This window comes from Salvia hispanica, chromosome 2 (genome assembly GCF_029641045.1).
Source record: "Salvia hispanica isolate PSC_SH4W2 chromosome 2, Shi_PSC_v1, whole genome shotgun sequence".
NCBI lineage: Eukaryota > Viridiplantae > Streptophyta > Magnoliopsida > Lamiales > Lamiaceae > Salvia > Salvia hispanica.
This window is the reverse complement of record NC_142693.1, coordinates 38,838,034-38,857,227: the sequence shown is the minus strand read 5'-3', so window position 1 is coordinate 38,857,227 and position 19,194 is coordinate 38,838,034. Positions and strand designations below refer to the sequence as shown.

Sequence of the window (19,194 nt, the reverse complement as noted above, 5' to 3'; positions counted from 1 at the left end):
TAAAGTATTGTTAATGAAGACCCACCTCATTAGATAGAGAAAATTTTCTTAAGGATAAGGTTTCTAATTTTAAGTGACAAACCAAAATGAAAATAGTTTCTATTTTTAAAAGGCGGATGCAGTATTTGCTAACATTGCTAATGCACAATATTCAATTGGTTGTTTCAATTTTTGGTTTGGATCGAATTGAATTTTTTTTAAATTTCATGTCATCATCAGATATTTTAAAAGATAAAATACTCTAAATTCAAAATATAATTATTTATTTATATCTAATAAAATTATATTATAATTATAAACTAACAAATTATAAAACCTGTGTTGAACAATTATAATTACTAATAATGGTATTTGGTACTCTTATATTTATGGATTTTGGTACTGAATTTTCAATTTTACGAATTTTGGTACTGGATTTCAAATTTACGGATTTTGGGTATTGAATTTTTAGTTATTTATATATTTTTATTCAATTTTGAATATTCATAATTCAAATTACAGACAATTCAAATTTGCATAAAATTTTGGAGTATAGGATTTGGTAAAAAAATCTGATGTGAAATATAAATGTTCACCTATACGAGCGAGTACAAGTGCCAACACCCAGTTATCATTCTCGAGGTTGTTGTTGACCAACGACTTTGAATCCGATATGCTTTATTTGGTGTGGTCGGGTTGAAATAGGACTAACCTTATTACATATGTTCTGGTTAAAATAAAATAACATTGAAGTAGTAGTAAAAAATTATTTATGACTAAAAACGAAGTTGGTTTTCTTGATGTTAATGCGAGTGTCCTAAGAGTTTTTAAAAAGTACTTTGTTGGTCCACCTTTTGGAGAGAACTATCAATAATTTTAATATAAAATTAATAAAGTGTATGATATAAAAAATATTGATTTAAAATTGAAATTAAATAAATAAAAGAGAATGAGAAAAAATAGAAAAGGTGAAAATTGGCAAGTAGTGTTACTAGAAATTAAAGAAGACTAATATTTGTAGACGAGTCAAATGTTGGAATTAAATTCTATAGAATTCAATTTGAAATCAGTGTTCTAATTCAATCTCAATCTTTTGTTAGATAAAATTAAATAATTTATACTCCATAAAATTGTATTCATATAATTCATAATATTTGTTTGATAAATCATACCATTAACTAAAACTTGACATTACACAATAATTTGTTTTAGTTTTTTTTTAATAGATATTATGCATCTATAATGTTTTTCTACATATTTTGAGTTTTTTGTATTTATTATAGATATTATGCATCTCTACTGTTTTTCTATATACTTTGAGTATTTTTATGAAAGTGTTGTGTGTGCAATATCGTATCTGTATGTATGCGCACATGTAATGTGTTTATATTTGCAATTAGTGTTGTGAGTGTAATGTGTGTGGAGGTGCCAAATTGCACAACTATTACCAAAATATTTATTTTTGACTATATAAAATTGAGAGAATTTGTAATCTGGATTCAATTTCAAATCCGTATAATATCAAATTATAGATTTTAAATTAAAGAGATTTAATTTCCAATTCACACCCAAATTCCATGGATTTAATTGATACTGAAATGTATTTCATGTGGATGCTCCTAATGATTTTGAGGAAAAAAGAAATATGAAAAGCATAGGAAAATAATTGGTTAATTAAATTCATTGTAGTAGTATCATGAAAATATGTTAGTACCAAAACTTTAGCGCCACTGAGTTGAAATATTTTCGATTTTTAGACTTTTGTTGCTAAATGTCATAACCCAAACACGGCCTTAAATTCCACGAAAGAAGAGCAGTAGTACACGATTCTGTTAGGAGTGGCGAAGCCTACATTAGTTGTACCGTGTTTGGCTTTGCTCTGTCTCTAAACTTTGATATTTACCAACAGAAATTGAGCTCGACTTCTGCCGCCGAGCAAACACCCAAAATCGGAACAATCAATCAACAATGAACTGGATTGGGGTTCTGATTCGAGAATCGTTATTTGTTTGTAATTTGCTGGCATCCTAAGCTTTTCTTGCTAGTTCAATTTGATTGTGTTTGGAATTTGATTTTGATTTTATTGCTTTACATGACTTTGATTGAGCTGATCCATACGTCGGTTGATTATATTAGCATTTTAAAACTGTGGAAATTGATCATATTTGTTGGTTTTCTGGTATGATTTTTTGTGTGAGATGCAATGTCTGGAAAATGGGGTTTTTTTTGGTTATGATTTTGCTACTGTTTTGTTGTGTGATGGTGATGGCGATCTGTTGTTTCTGTACAGTTTGAACTGAAAATGGTGGCGAGTTTTACTCGTGTGGACACGCTCGAGCTGAAAGATGTTATCTATCAAAAAATTGGACACGAAAGAGCGGATAAGTACTTTGATCAGCTGAAGAGATTTCTAAGTTTGAAGCTTAGCAAGGTCGAGTTTAACAGGAGCTGCGTGCAGACGATTGGGAGGGAGAACGTTTGTCTTCACAACAGGCTTATCCGATCCATTGCCCAAAACGCGTGTCAAGCTAGGATCCCACCTCAAAAGGCTCGAAAAATTGAAGGAATGAGTGTTAAGGTTGCAAATGGTTACAGTCTGCAATCGTTGTATGGTGATGCTTTCCCCCAGTCGCCTCGCAAATGTAGGTCTCCTGTGAGCAGAGATCGCAAGTTGAGGGATCGCCCAAGCCCTCTGGGTCCGCTGGGTAGAAGCCCTAGTCTCACGTGTGAAGAGACAGTCACGAGGACTCAAGAACAGCAGAGTGGAACGGAGCTGCAATCCCTCTGCAGCGGTGTCGTCTCAGTGGAAGACGGGGAGGAGGTTGAGCAGTGTGCTGAAAGCCCCGATGGTGGGAGGTGGTGGATCAATGTCACTGCTCCTTTTGGCGTCTCAGTTGGTCCGCGAGAGCCTGCTGGTTGTAGCTATAAGGACGGTGAGGCTTGTGAAAATTGGGGGGAGTTGCCTGATACCGTGTCTTTAAGGAGACGTTTGCAGCAGAGGCTGGCATCGGAGGGAGTCGGGATCTCTCTGGAATGTGCAGACGTGATAAACAACAGCTTGAATGTATTCTTGAAGCGATTAATCGAGCCATGTGTGTCGATTGCTTCAAACAAGGCAGTGATGCCTAATAAATCTACTCAAATGATTCGAAGCCTAATCGAGTTTTCAGAGATCTATCTAAGAGCTGCGAGAGGAAGGATTGATCGAGAGAATGGAGCGAAATCTTATTGATCAAAATCTGAGAGAGAAATTGTACAACTCTGTTTTTAATATGAAAACCGAAAGAGTAAAGGCAACAAAACAAAATAACAACTCTCTAACGGCTATCTAATCTGACGGCTCAGATACAAGCTCACTAACTAACGCAATCCAACGGTTGCTGAAACACTCGAGCTTGAGATTAGCTCAAGGCTGATTCCTCTCTTTGAATGTGCTGATATTGAGCCATCACAAGTCTAACAAACTCCACCTTGATTGCTCAATCATTAACCTTCTCCAGCTTGCACAAATTCATCATTCTCATGCACAACTGGAACTTTTCTTTTGATAAAGGCTTTGTAAGCATATCCGCAGGGTTCTCTGAAGTATGCACTTTAAACACCTTGACCTTCCCTTTCTCTATTTCTTCTCTGATGAAGTGCAAACGAACATCTATATGTTTACTCTTCTCATGATATACCTAATGCTTAGCCAAACTTAAAGCACTCTGGTTATCACACCCAATACTAACTGCCTCTTGCCTCTTGCACCAGACCAAGATCTGCCAACATCCCTTTCAGCCAAAAGCTCTCCTTTACAGCAGAGGTGAGTGAGATATACTCAGCCTCCGTTGTAGATAAAGCCACCACGCTCTGAAGGTTGGACTTCCAACTCACAGCAGATCCAAACATAGTGAAGATATAGCCTGACTGAGACTTTCTGGTGTCTATGCTGCCAGCAAAATCTGAGTCACAGAACCCCATCAAAATATCTCCCTTGTAGCCATCTGCTTTGAATAGAATACCATAATCTGATGCTCCCTTAAGATATCTCAGCAACCATTTCAAAGCTGCCCAATGCTCCTTCCCATGATCTGACATAAACCTAGATGTCACACTAATGGCTTGTGATATGTCTGGCCTAGTACTTATCATGGCATACATTATGCTACCAACAACATTAGCATAAGGTATCTTCTGCATTTCTCTAACTTCAGCTTCAGTTTGTGGCCTTTGAGTAACAGAGAGTTTAAAATGAATGGCCATGGGGGTTGACACTTCTCTCATGTTCTCCACCTTAAATCTTTTCAACATTCTGGATATGTAATCACTTTGAGTTAGCCACAGCTTTCTCTTCTGTCTTTCCCTCAAAATATTCATACCCAGAATTTTTCTTGCTGGCCCCAAATCTTTCATCTCAAAGGCTGATCTTAGATCATCCTTAACATCCTGCACATCACACATCCTTTCCCCAGCCACTAACATATCATCAACATACAATAATAGATAGGCAATGGGAACACCTTTTCTTTTTCTGATGTACACACAACCATCATATTTAGATCTGACAAAGCCATTCTTTAACACATAGGCATCAAAAGTCTTATGCCATTGCCTACTAGCCTGCTTCAAACCATAGATACTCTTTTTAAGCATGCAGACCTTGCTCTCATCCCCTGGCCTTATAAAGCCCTCTGGTTGTGACATGTAGATTGTTTCCTCCAGATTTCCATGAAGGAATGCAGTCTTAACATCAAGCTGCTCTAATTCCCAATCTTTCTTAGCTACAAGAGCCAGCAGCATTCGTATTGAAGCATGCTTCACAACAGGTGAAAAAACCTCAGTAAAGTCAATGCCCTCTTCTTGTGTAAATCCTCTTGCCACTAATCTGGCCTTGAACCTTATATGATCAGCCTCATTAGGTGAAGACTCAATCTTCTTTTTGAAGATCCACTTGCAGCTCACTACCTTTCTACCATCAGGTTTCTCAACAAGTACCCAAGTCCCATTTTTCAATAAAGACTCAATCTCATCTATCATGGCCTTCATCAAGCTTTCCCATTCCTTGCTGTTCATAGCATCTTTGTAAGTAGCTGGTTCAGAATACTCCACCTCCTCAGCTATACAAAGCGCATAAAAGAGCATTTCAGAATCAGAATACTTAGCAGCTTGCTTTGGGACTCTCCTGGCTCTGTCTCTGGTGAGCATATAGTTTCTCAGATCAACTGGGCTACCTTGAGATGTATCTTGAGATGGTGCTTCATGTTGTATTGGTTCAGTATCATCATCTGACTCCCCTGACTCCACCTCAGGCTTATTATTATCCATATTAACAGCTTCACTCTCCACTGCCACTTGTTGCCCTTTAAAGAATGGCATCTCAGTCTCTGTGAAAACTACATCTCTACTAACTATAATCTTGTGGTTTCCAGGCTCCACACACCACAGCCTGTACCCTTTAACTCCTGATTGATAGCCCAGCATTACACATCTTAATGCTCTAGCATCAAGCTTCCCTTGCTTCAGGTGGGCAAAAGCTTTGCAGCCAAAAATTCTCAAATGACTATACTCAGGATTTCTCCCATACCATCTCATATCAGGGGTGTCTCCATTGATGCTAGATGAAGGACACATATTTAATAGTTTTACTGCAGTGGAGGCTGCCTCAGCCTAGAACCTTTTTTCCAATCTAGAGGCCAACAACATGCATCGAACCCTCTCAAGAATTGTTCTATTGTACCTCTCTGCCACTCCATTTTGTTGTGGGTTGAGGGGTACAGTCCTATGTCTCTTGATTCCTCTATCTTTACAATAGTTTTCAAATTCTTTAGACAAAAATTCCAGCCCATTGTCTGTTCTAAGGCATTTAAGCTTAACACCTTTCTCCCTTTCCACCTCAACACACCAGTGATCAAAGCACTTAAAAGCCTCTGATTTCTCCTTTAATATGTAAATCCAACACTTTCTAGAGAAATCATCTATTATACTCATGTAATATCTACCTCCCCCTACAGAATTTACAGAGGATGGCCCCCAAAGATCACTATGAGCATAATCTAAAGGTGAGGTGGATGTATGCTTACCTGCTGGATAAGGCAGCTTCTTAGATTTCCCAAGGATACATTCATCACATGGAGTGCTGTGTGAATCATCAACTCCATGAATTATCCCTTTCTTTATCAGTTGCTTTACACTCCCTTCTGCTGGATGCCCAAGCCTCCTATGCCACAAGCTCACAGACTCTGACTTCACAATGTGAACTTCATCCATAGATGTCTTCATCACAGTAACAGTTAGGTAGTATAAAGTTCCTCTTCTTTCACCAGTCAAGACCACCTTCTTATCCTTCATGACAGTCATGCTTCCATTTGCAGAGGAGAATGTGCAGCCCTTTCTTTCAAGAGATCCAAGGGACACTAAATTTCTTTTCACCTCTGGGATATATCTTACATCACGTAGTTTCTTGATTGACCCATCCTGCATCTTCAGCCTCACGGATCCAATCCCTTTAACATGACACACCACATTATTTCCCAGAATCACAGTGCCTGTTCCCTCTTGAATTTCCTCAAACCAATCCAAATGAGGACACATATGGAAGCTGCAGCCAGAATCCATAATCCATGAGCTTCCATCCTTGACCTCCATTATGTTGAGAGCATCTGGAGAATCATTCTCCTCAACACAATCAGTGGAGTTGGCAGTGTTTCCACCACCATTTGCTTGCCTTTTCTTCCATGCATAGCAATCTTTCTTTAGGTGCCCTGGTTTTTTACACCAATGACATGATCTGGTTTCCTTTTGATCATTTGATGAAGATTTTGAGCTTTCTTGATTCTTCTTGGCAAACTTCTTCCCTTTGAACTTCTTGACATTGAGACTCTCTGAAGTAGGATCCTGCACTTTCTCATTTGACTTGTGCAAATCTTTAGCTCTCAAGGCAGACTGCACCTCAAGAAGTGTGATGGTCTTTTCACGTCCATACATGATTGCGTCGCGAAGCTGATCATAGGCCTTTGGTAGCGCATTGAGAAGCAAGATTGCTTTGTCTTCATCACCAATTGAGACATCAATATTTTCTAGATCATCCACCGCTTTGTTGAAGTCTTCCAATTGCTCAAGAACACTCCTCTCCTCCAAGAAGCGATAGGAGTAGAGCCGCTGCTTCATATAGAGCCTATTGGCGAGCGACTTCGTCATATAGAGATCTTCCAATTTCTTAAGAATACCAGCCGCGGTGGTCTCCTTCGACACTTCCCGGAGCACCTTATCTCCCAGACTCAGCACAACAGCGCTATGCGCCTTCGCCTCAATTTCCGCCTTCTTCGCAGTCGTTTTCTCATCAAGAACGACCTTCGGTGTATCCTCGCTCTCAATTTCCAGAGCCGATGAAAGCCCCTGCTGAATTAACAACGCCTTCATCTTCACGCGCCATAAACCGAAGTCGTTCTTCCCTGTAAATTTTTCAGCTTCAAATCTAGAAGCCATTTTTGATTCTTCGCGAAAAATCAAAATTCAGATCCCTAACCAAGATTCAATCGAATTCCCACAGACGGCGCCAATTCAAATGATTCGAAGCCTAATCGAGTTTTCAGAGATCTATCTAAGAGCTGCGAGAGGAAGGATTGATCGAGAGAATGGAGCGAAATCTTATTGATCAAAATCTGAGAGAGAAACTGTACAACTCTGTTTTTAATATGAAAACCGAAAGAGTAAAGGCAACAAAACAAAATAACAACTCTCTAACGGCTATCTAATCTGACGGCTCAGATACAAGCTCACTAACTAACGCAATCCAACGGTTGCTGAAACACTCGAGCTTGAGATTAGCTCAAGGCTGATTCCTCTCTTTGAATGTGCTGATATTGAGCCATCACAAGTCTAACATCTACGAAAGTCAGTAGTGTGCTGGATTTCCGGGTTGTGATGGAATCAAGCCCTCGTCTGCTCGGGCCGGATTGGCCCGTCCAGCTCGAGAAGATCTGCCACCACGCCTCCAAGGAGTGAAAACTCCAGTTTTGAAAATGGTTGCTGCAGAGAAGAGTGAGGTTTGATACTGGCTTCATATACAGATAGGTTCTAACAGCATTGATCATTAGTCACTTAGAGTTTGTATAATTTTTTTGGAGTTGTTGCTTATAATTTGTATATATATTTTTTATAATGAAAAAAGCCTCCATTTGTGCTGTTGTTATTCATTCAAGATTTAGAACCAATTTCACCATTACAAATTTATATCCCAAAAAAAAGTAGTTACATTACTAAATACAACAAATCATAAATACAACTAACAACAATTACATGTCTACAATCTTAAATAAAAAAAATACCCTCCACTATTGGAATTTTAGATCACTGTTATCATTATCACAGTCATGTGTGGTTTGTATGCTGTTGCACAAGACTCGATGTTTGTGATCACTGGTTGTTGGTTTGTATGCTATTGCATAAGACTCGATGTTTGTGATCACTGATTGTTGTTATCAGTCATATGTGATTTGTATGCTATTGCACGGGACTTTAAATCACTGGTTGTCGCTATCGGTCATGTGTGATTTGCAGGCTATTGTCCGAAGCCGGCTTTGTCTAGGCTTGCCATGTAAGTCATGTAAATAGTCCATAGGTAGGAGAAGGAGTTGACCACCAATGGCTACCATATCTATAATCTATAATAATCTATAATAATAAATATATAAAGCCACAGTTTGGCTATTCACTTTTCCCCGCCAAACTTCATAAAATGATACCCAAATCTTATTTTAGAATTTTAATCATAACTAAATTATAATACATTCTTTTAGAGTTGTCATTTAACACATCAAATCGACACAAACAATTGTCCATACTCCATAGACTACTAAACACATTGGATAATAACACAGTCATTACAAAGCTGCCAATTTTATATATTGGATAATAGAGATAATAGTATTACAGAAACATTTATCAATCTTCGGCCATGGCTCTGAATCAATACATTACAATTCTGTCAATCAGCCTGAACAATTGTACTTCAGGGTCTTGCGTATGAAATAAGCCTATCAGAAAATTATTGAAGGAAGAACTGAATTTATTAAAAATAAAATCCATTCAAAATGGAGGTAAAATAACTAAAACTTTGCCTATAAATACCAGCTCGCAGAAACGAGTGTGTGCATATTTTCAAAACAAGAAATCAACTCTTTTCTTTCAAATTGCGGTAAAAAAATTAAGAGGGAATATCTTTTTAAGTCTACGAACTTTGTCAAAGTATCATTTTAGGTCCGTAAACTTTGAAAATATCATTTTAGGTCCATCAACTACGCGTTAATATCGTTTGAGGTATTTTAATTTTTTTTTGAACGAAAATGCCCTTAAGACCTTCAAAGGTCAATTTGAACAATTCTTTCGGCAATCATCTTATTTCACAAACATATTATTCAACAATTTTTAACGGCAAAGTTTTATATTTAAATTCAATTTAGATGTTAATTGATCTCCACTTTGAAATTCATCTCCGAATGACAATCCAAATTAATAGCTATCTAATTTCAAAACAAATAAACTAAATAGAATTCACACACCACCTATAGTAAGTTATTAAAATGCAGTTTCTATTGAAAAATGAAATAAAGTATCAAGTCTCAATTCACTATCATTAAATAATTAATCATCTAATAATAGAAAAACTAACACATAATTTTTACGGCAAATTTTAATTATATTTAAATTCAATTTGGATGGTAATTGAATTAAATAGCAGTTAAAAAAATTGTTGGACTCTAGGTCTTTAGATGAGTAGCGAAAGAATTGTCCAAATTGCCCTTTGAAGGCCTTGAGGGCATTTTCGTCCGGAAAAAGTTCAAAATACCTCAAATGATATTAACTTGTAGTTCACGGACCTAAAATGATATTTTCAAAGTTCACGGACCTAAAATGATACTTTGGCAAAGTTCGTGTACCTAAAAAGATGTTTACTCAAGTAATGGTTCAAATTTTAGAAAATTACGAACCTGTTTTAGTTGTTTTTTTCTTTCAATGCTGTTTTTTGCAGTTGATGTAAATGTAAATGAGGTAGATAATTAGAAAAAGATTTACAAATTTAAGGAGAACAAGAGGAAGATGAAATGTGATCAAAAGGAGAACAGACAAAATGAAAATTTTCAGATGTGGAAGAGGTAACTGGAAAAAATGTTTTCGAAAGAGGTCAAAAAGTTGAGAAGAATATCAAAGAGAAATACCTGCAAGCATACTAACATTATATAGGGAAAGAAAGATCATTTTCAAAGAAATAGAATTGAAATTATATAATGATCTCATTTCCACTACAATTCTATGAAAAGAAATTCATTATACTAACGCTTTTATTTGGGTAAAATCAACTGGAAGAATGGCTAATACAATTACCACCATCACAGATTTCAGAACAAAATCATCCATGGTAAGTCCAAAAGGCAAAAATCAACAATCCCATAAGAAAAAAGGTTATTTGGAAGAGAATAAGGATAAAACAAACATTTTTCAAATCGAAAAATTATACATATATGAATGAAAAATAAATGACAATATAAAATATAAAAAAAACTTAGCTTTGAAAAAAGGGCAGAGCACTCTTTGTTTGCCCTGATCGACATAGAGGGAATGTAGTGTAGATCTTGGTATATACAGTTTAGTTTTAGTGACAGGAACAAATAAACTGTTGATAAATAACAGTAGAAAAATGATAGTAGTAATTATCAAAAAATACTATGATAATCAAGAGAAATACGAAGAAAAAAAATTGGGTCAAATTCCTGCAAAAATTACAGTACAATTTACTGTGCAGGGCTTGATCGAAACTCCAAATAATAAAAGATGTAGTTGAAAAAATCAATATATATACAGATCAAAATGTATATTTAAAAATTAATTTTATGATCGAGATGGGATCTACTTTAAATCGGCATTAGTTGCCCAAGTTCCATAAAAATACACTTTCTTTTGTAGATATTGATTCCAAATATAAATACAGTAGAATCCCAAATAAAATGAAATACAACTAAATGAAAAATAATACCCTAATTAAACGAAAAAACAATTCAATATATAAAAAGTAAGTAAGTAATTGTATAGATCTATGTTTCTTGGCATTGTAATTTGCCAACTTATATAATTTGGGTGTAGATTTTGAAGGGAATCGTTTTATGAAAGACGAATGTAACATTTAACCAAAAATGTGTAAGGATTGATCAGATCTTGAAATATATAAAATTGAAATAGTAGAATGGGACGATTGAATATACAAATCGTCTGGTGATGAGTGTGTATTGTATACGGCTAGCTATCTACAAACAGAAAATTCAAGTCAAGAAGCCAAATATTATAAGACTAATTCAGTGGTGTTTTAATGATCGTCTGATTCTTCTTTAGTTTGATTAGTGCTTTCCTTCGAATTTCGAAATGTTTTGTTGTTACAGTGAAAAGAATAGTAGGCGAGAGGAAAGCAAAATGAATGCAAAGTATGAGCACTCACCTATTGGAATTGACTATCTCACCATCTCAGCTACCAGACATTAGCTCCAATGCCGCAAAAAAACAGAAAATAAACAGACATTTGCTCATTAACCAAATTTGTAAAAGAGTAATGTCCAGGAGGTGTGATCTTTTATAAACACCAGTTCCAAAACTATTTTTATGACCATATTTGAAGTGAAATGGAAAGAAACATTGTACTATGTTGAATAGAGAAGAACAAGGAAGGTTATATATTAAGCCCTCCAAACTCAATGGAGGACTAAAAGCTGGTGGTTAACAAAAAAAATCTAATTTTTGTGCAGATCTCGAAAATATTAAATGAAATGGCGAAGTTTACTAAAGAGTAAAAGTCAAAATTGGTCCTGAACATATAGTCATTTTACCTTTTTGGTCCTAAACATTATCTTTTGGATTTTTTGGTCCTGAACATATGAGAATTTGATCATTTTGGTCATTTGTTAACTTTTCCGTTAAAAATTAACGGTCAACGGATTTAAATCCGATTTTGACCAAATTTAAGTTTTAATTCTGTTTTTAAATCCTTAATTAAAAACCCTAACTATTATTAAAAATATTCTTTTAAATATAATTAGAAATTATGAGAAAATTGTTGTAAAACACAAAACACGATTTTTCATTCTCAACACTTGAAAAATTTCTACGCAAAACGTCTCGCTCTCTCAAGCTCAAGGATTCACTACGATCATTTCTTCTTCCAATCGGCGACGGTGAATCCAAGGCAGACGACGGCGGCTACCACCACTTGCCCCTCAAAATCCGCCTCCTCCGGATCCGCCTCCTCGAACTGGAAATCCGCCTCCTCCCACTGGAAATCGGCAGCTACCACCACTTGCCCCTCAAAATCGACCCCGACCACGTAATCCAGTGGCACCGACGACTGCTTATTGTACAAGTGACACTTTTAATCAAATGTGCTTGGAAATCAATCTCGTTTTATACATATTAGGGCTCAACTGTTTTGGTTTTGTAAAGCATTTCACTTTTTAAATCAATCTAATTATATGTGCTTGGAAATCCACAAACTTTCGTTGTTTGTTGTGGATTTTTATTAGGGAATGTGTAGATTGTGGGTTTGACAGTTAACGCGAAGAGAAGGAAGAAGAAGATCGCGATGTGAAAAATAAGAAATTATTTAAAAGATTTTTAATTAAGGATTTAAAAAGATTTTTAAAAGATTTAAAAGAATATTTTTAATAATAGTTAGGGTTTTTAATTAAGGATTTAAAAAACAGAATTAAAACTTAAATTTGGTCAAAATCGGATTTAAATCCGTTGACCGTTAGTTTTTAACGGAAAAATTAACAGAGGACCAAAATGATCAAATTCTCATATGTTCAGGACCAAAAAATCCAAAAGATAATGTTTATGACCAAAAAGGTAAAATGACCATATGTTCAGGACCAATTTTGACCTTTGCTCTTTACTAAATAGACAGTGAAATTTATGAAAATACAACGAAATTTTGTCCAATACACAATCCAACATTACAATGACAAATTGTACTAAAAATCCAATTTTTGTGTAGATTCGAAAAAATTGAGGAAATTGCGAATGAAATAAAATAAAATACATCGATATTGTATATCAAATGTATTTTCTACGACCCCTAAGTCATACATTGAAATAAAACGAAAAACATCGAATAGAAAATGTCGTACTTAGAGTGAGACAGAAAAGGTAAAGGTCTTTTTTTATAACGCATGCATATTGATATTAGTGAATTATTTAGAACTTGTATTCATTAAGTGAATATTACAGCACGAGTGTTGATACTAGTAAAGAAGAAAAACTAAGTCAATTTCTGTTTATAAGCTATGGAAAATGAAGATGATGAATCAAATCACCAACCTGCAAATGAACAGGGATGAATTTGAAGGTGCCGAAGTCGCAAACCGGCCAATACATTACCCCATTCATCATCATAGTGTGAAGAGTAATGTGCATAAGAAGCCCAGCCCATTAAGCAAGAAATAAAGCAAAGAAGAAAGGAGAGAGTAGAGTTCAAACCCTTGAACTAGCTGTTAGAAGAGTAGTTGAAAATTCTGTTTTAGCTTCTTTTCCCTTTTCTTGTTTTTCCTTTGGTTAGTAGAAGTTAGTTACGGGGAGTATATAGTCTGTTGATTGAGATGTGTAACACAAGTTTTTCTCTTCACTACTGAATAAGATTTCTCTCTCATTTTTCCCCAAAATCTCTGATCCCTAAATTCTCATCTTCAAACATTCTTCTTCGTCAGAAATCTTTCCCAAATCATAACAATTTGGCGCCGTCTGTGGGAACGGCTGAAGAAGGAATCGATTGAAGAAATGGCTGCTCGATTGGAAGCGGAGCGATTTACCGGCAAGAACGATTTTGGTTTGTGGCGCATGAAGATGAAGGCCATGTTGATCCAACAAGGTCTATCTGCAGCTCTGGAGAAGCAAGCAGATGCGAAGGCCGGAGAGGAGCCTGATGAGAAGGCGAAAAGCAAGCTCGCTGAAATTCAAGCTAAGGCACATAGCGTGGTTATCTTATGCCTTGGTGATAAGGTATTAAGGGAAGTCTCAAAAGAAACTACGGCTGCTGGGATCTTGACCAAATTGGAAAGCTTGTATATGACAAAGTCTCTGGCTAATCGGTTGTGTATGAAGCAGAGGTTGTATTCTTACCGTTTCTTGGAAGATCGAGGGATCAGTGAGCAACTAGAGGAGTTCAACAAGGCAGTAGATGATCTTGAGAACATCGATGTTCAAATCGATGATGAAGATAAAGCGATTATGCTGTTGAATGCTCTGCCAAAGAGCTACGACCACCTCAGAGATGCCATGGTGTATGGGAGGGAGAAGACAATCACGCTCACAGAGGTGCAGTCAGCCCTACGTGCTAAGGAGCTACAAAATGGATCTGTGAAGTCTCAAGAAAATATTCCAGAAAGCCTCTATGTAAAGAAGGCCAAGAAGCCAAAATTCAAGAAGAAAATTGATGAACCGAAGCCTACTGCTCCACTCCAAATCATAAAGAGACTAGATCTTGCCACTGGTGTAAAAAACCAGGCCATATCAAGAAGGATTGCTACGCATGGAAGAGGAAACAAGCTGAAGGTAATCCTCACCCTAGCTCTGATTGTATTGAAGAGGTTAATACTCCAGAAATCTTGAATGTCATGGAAAATGGTTTGAGTGGGGTGTGGATTATGGACTCTGGTTGCAGTTTTCATATGTGCCCCAATTAGTCCTGGTTCTATGATATGAGAGAAGCTAGTGGCTCTGTGTTGTTAGGGAACAATCATGTATGCAATGTTAGGGGGATTGGTATGGTGAAGCTCAAAATGCATGATGGGTCAATCAAGATGCTAAGTGAAGTTAGGTATATCCCGGAAGTTAAAAGAAATTTAGTGTCTCTGGGAGCTCTGGAACTAAAGGGATATACATTCACTTCATCTGGTGGCAAGATGGAAGTCAAGAAGGGGCAGCTGACTGTGATGGAGGCTGAAAGAAGGAACAGCCTTTACTATCTTCTAGCTGAGGCAGTAAGTGGTGACTCAAACTCAGTATCAATTGATGATTTGAAGTTATGGCATGAGAGGTTGGGGCACCCAGCAGAAGGGAGCTTGAAAGAATTGATAAAATCTGGCATTATCCCAGGAGATACATCTTCAAATCTTGGTCCATGTGAGCACTGTGTTCTTGGAAAGGCAAAGAGGACTCCATTCCCTACAGGTATCCACTATTCAAATTCTCCTTTAGAATATGTTCATTCAGATCTATGGGAGCCTGCACCTGTTAATACTCTAGGTGGAGGAAGATACTACATGAGTATTATTGATGACTATAGTAGGAAGGTTTGGGTGTATATCTTAAAGGAGAAATCTGAAGCTTTTGAGAAATTTAAACATTGGTGTGTGGAAGTGGAGACTGAAAAGGGGACTAAGGTTAGATGCTTGAGAACTGACAATGGCCTTGAGTATCTATCCAAGGAGTTTGATGTGTTCTGTAAAGAGAATGGGGTAAAAAGGCACAGAACTGTTCCTGGCACTCCACAGCAAAATGGAGTGGCTGAGCGTATGAATAGAACTCTCATGGAAAGAGTGAGGTGTATGTTGTTTGCTTGTGGGTTAGGCAAGAGATTCTGGGGTGAGACAGTCTCAACTGCTGCATATTTGATCAACAAGTGTCCCTCTACTAGTTTGAAGGGTGCCACACCTGATTTTAGATGGTATGGAGGGCATAGAGATTACTCTAAAATCAGAATATTTGGGTGTAAGTGTTTTGCACATATTAAGCAGGGGAAACTGGAAGCTCGGGCCCTCAAGTGTGTGATGCTTGGCTATCAAAAGGGAGTAAAGGGATATAGGCTGTGGTGTGTTGAAGAAGGCAAGCAGAAAGTTGTGATTAGTAGAGATGTAACCTTTGTTGAGCACCTCATGCCATACCTAAAGTCAGTGGAAGATGGGAGGAAAAGTACTGCTCAACTTGAGGTGGAGCCTGACCAGTTTCTGGAGTCTCATGTGTCTGATGAGGAGAGTAATTTTGACAAGCCTGTAGAAGCTGACCTTGATGCAGAGGGAGAAAGTGATCCAAAAACTGATGATTTGAGCAATTATCAGCTTGCAAGGGATAGAACTCGAAGAGAAAACAGAAGAAGACCTGCAAGGTATGCTGAAGCTGGTGTCATCTCTTATGCTCTGTGTACAGCTGAAGCAATGGAGTGCTCTGAACCTTCTACCTATAGTGAAGCTGTGGGATGTAGTGACAGCAAGAAATGGATCAAGGCTATGAATGATGAAATAGATTCCTTGATCAGAAATAAGACCTGGTTGTTGGTGGAAAGGGCTGAGTTTATGAAGTTAGTAAGTTGCAAGTGGTTGTTTAAGAAGAAGGTGGAGTCAGTGGGGACTGACAGTGTGAGGTATAAGGCACGGTTGGTAGCAAGGGGGTTCACCCAAGAAGAAGGAGTGGAGGATTCTTTTGGCAGTGGTGAATCAAAGAAATTGGGAGATGCAGCAGCTTGATGTAAAGACTGCATTTCTACATGGAGATCTTGAAGAATCTATTTATATGTTCCAGCCTGAAGGATATGTGAAGAAGGGTGATGAGAACAAAGTGTGTCTACTCAAGAAAAGTCTATATGGACTCAAGCAGAGCCCAAGGCAATGGAACAGAAAATTTGATGCACATATGACAGAGAATGGTTTCACAAGATCTAAGTATGATGATTGTGTCTACATAAAGAAAAAGGAGAGAGTTCCAGTAGCATATCTACTGATTTATGTAGATGATATTCTGATTGCAGGCCCATCCAAACATGAAGTACAGATTGTGAAAGATGATCTAAACCAGAGCTTTGAGATGAAGGATCTAGGAGAAGCAAAGAGGATCCTAGGCATGGATATTATGAGAAATAGAGAGAAGGGTACTCTTTGGCTATCTCAAGCAGATTATGTGGAAAAAGTGTTAAAGAGATTCAACATGATCAATGTGAAGCCTGCTGCAACACCTATTGCCCAACACTTCAAGCTCTCAAAGGCTCAAGTTCCAGGTAGTGTGGAGGAATCTAAGGAAATGGAATCTATCCCATATGCAAATATCATTGGCAGTCTTATGTATGCCATGATTTGTACTCGGCCTGATATATCCCATGCTGTTAGCATCACAAGCAGATACATGTCTGATTTTGGAAGGGAGCACTGGAGTGCTTTGAAGTGGATGCTAAGGTATCTGAGGGGTGCTGGAAACTTTGGTATTCTATACAAGGGTTGTGATGAATCTGAGACAGAAATTCTACAAGGCTTTTGTGATGCAGATTATGCAACCAATCTTGATAATAGGAAATCACAAACTGGTTATGTCTTCACCATGTTTGGATCAGCCATAAGTTGGAAATCCTCACTGCAGAGTGTTGTAGCACTTTCTACTACAGAGGCTGAATACATAGCTCTAACTTCAGCTGTTAAAGAAAGCTTTTGGATTAGGGGGATGGCAGCTGAGTTTGAGGTGGAGCAAGATGCAGTGACTATACATTGTGACAGCAGCAGTGCCTTGTGTCTTGCTCGACATCAGGTGTTTCATGAGCGTAGCAAGCACATTGATGTGCGGCTACACTTCATCAGAGATGAGGTGGAGAAGGGAAATGCAAAGGTAGTTAAGATTAGCACTTTGCATAACCCGGCAGACATGCTTACAAAGGCTCTGCCAAAAGAGAAGTTTGAGCATTGTAAGGAGTTGATAAATGTGTGTGCTATGGTCTGAGCTGCTTGTGCAAGGTGGAGAATTGTGAAGAGTAATGTGCATAAGAAGCCCAACCCATTAAGCAAGAAATAAAGCAAAGAAGAAAGGAGAGAGTAGAGTTCAAACCCTTGAACTAGCTGTTAGAAGAGTAGTTGAAAATTCTGTTTTAGCTTCTTTTCCCTTTTCTTGTTTTTCCTTTGGTTAGTAGAAGTTAGTTACGGGGAGTATATAGTCTGTTGATTGAGATGTGTAACACAAGTTTTTCTCTTCACTACTGAATAAGATTTCTCTCTCATTTTTCCCCAAAATCTCTGATCCCTAAATTCTCATCTTCAAACATTCTTCTTCGTCAGAAATCTTTCCCAAATCATAACACGTAGGAACCAAATCATGTCTCAATCTCACCACAAGCTCCCCAACATTTTCACCTGCAAAAAATCTCCAATTCTTTCCCACTCAATTTTGAAATTTCTCAGGTGAAATTGAATCTGAAATTACCTTGAAGAGCGGCGTTAACAGAGAAGAAGACAACAGTCATGGCAGGTCCGTACACAGCCTGCCCCAAACCGATCTTCTTCAGCGTCGATAACACATCGCGCTTCGGGAAAACCGCCGACATCAAATTGTACCAGTAATGCAGCGACGGCCCCAATATCACCATGATGTAACCGCCCATGCGCAAAGTTCTCACCAATTCATACCGTTGCTCCATTCCCCCAACAATCTTCTGCGCGCGATTTTGAAATTTGAATTTGAAATGTGAAATTACGCTTTTCAGAAGGTGTAATTGAGCGATCGGATGAGAATTAGGGCGATACCTGGGAGGTTATATCGGCGGCGGTGTAGATGGGGGCGGCGGTGGCTGATTTGGTGGCGATCGGGCGTGATTTGATCGATTGGAGATACCAGCGGACCAGGCGGAGTAGCTGGAGGGAGGACGGTGCAGTTGGAGGCTCCGAGTGGTTAGGTTTCTGGTTATGGCGTTGGAAGCGGGGGAAGCGTACGGGGCGGCGGTGGAGCCAGCTGGCGGCGTTGAGCGGCGGCGGCTATGGATGATCGGAGATTGTGTGGTTTAGAGTAGGTTTAGATGAGTGGTGTGAGCATTGGAGTCTGAGGATGGTGATTTTGGATAATGAGGCGACCATTGACGCCGGCGAAAGAGCAATGGTGAAGAACAGGAAACGTGTTGGAACGGAGAATGAAGGAACGGAGTTTTTGGCGTGTGGTGTGCACGTTCCGGTCTCAACTTTACAATAACACAAACACAATCATAAGAGAATATTTATACTACTAATCAGAGAAATAGGTGTTACACAAAATTTCTATTAATACTAAAATTATTATTACCTCCATCCACCGTTAATGTAACAGCCCGACATTTTAGGGTATAATAAATACGGCGACTGCTACCTAGGCGGACTTAAATGCAACAAGAGCGTAGGCTAGGGTTTCATTTAAAGGGATTTGACCAGAGTAATTAATGAACTATTTAAGCAATAAGACAACGACTTAATCAAG

The 19,194-nt window shown here is 37.8% G+C and overlaps 1 protein-coding gene and 1 pseudogene across 2 annotated transcripts; one reads left to right on the top strand and one right to left on the bottom strand.

Annotated features, from left to right (window-relative positions):
- The first annotated feature begins 1,818 nt into the window (after positions 1-1,818).
- LOC125202644 (uncharacterized) lies at positions 1,819-7,965 on the top strand. Of its 2 annotated transcripts, none has more exons than XM_048101094.2 (2): positions 1,819-1,990; positions 2,270-3,437. In XM_048101094.2, the coding sequence occupies exon 2, from the start codon at positions 2,282-2,284 to the stop codon at positions 3,209-3,211; it is 930 nt and encodes a 309-aa protein (XP_047957051.1). In that variant the 5' UTR covers positions 1,819-1,990; positions 2,270-2,281; the 3' UTR covers positions 3,212-3,437. The 2 variants fall into 2 exon arrangements, with proteins under 2 accessions (XP_047957051.1, XP_088920663.1); XM_089064537.1 differs by lacking the exon at positions 1,819-1,990 and adding an exon at positions 7,863-7,965 and having other exon boundaries at positions 2,270-3,141.
- Positions 7,966-8,521: 556 nt separating this feature from the next.
- On the bottom strand, positions 8,522-18,821 carry LOC148932361 (uncharacterized; annotated as a pseudogene).
- Positions 18,822-19,194: the final 373 nt, after the last annotated feature.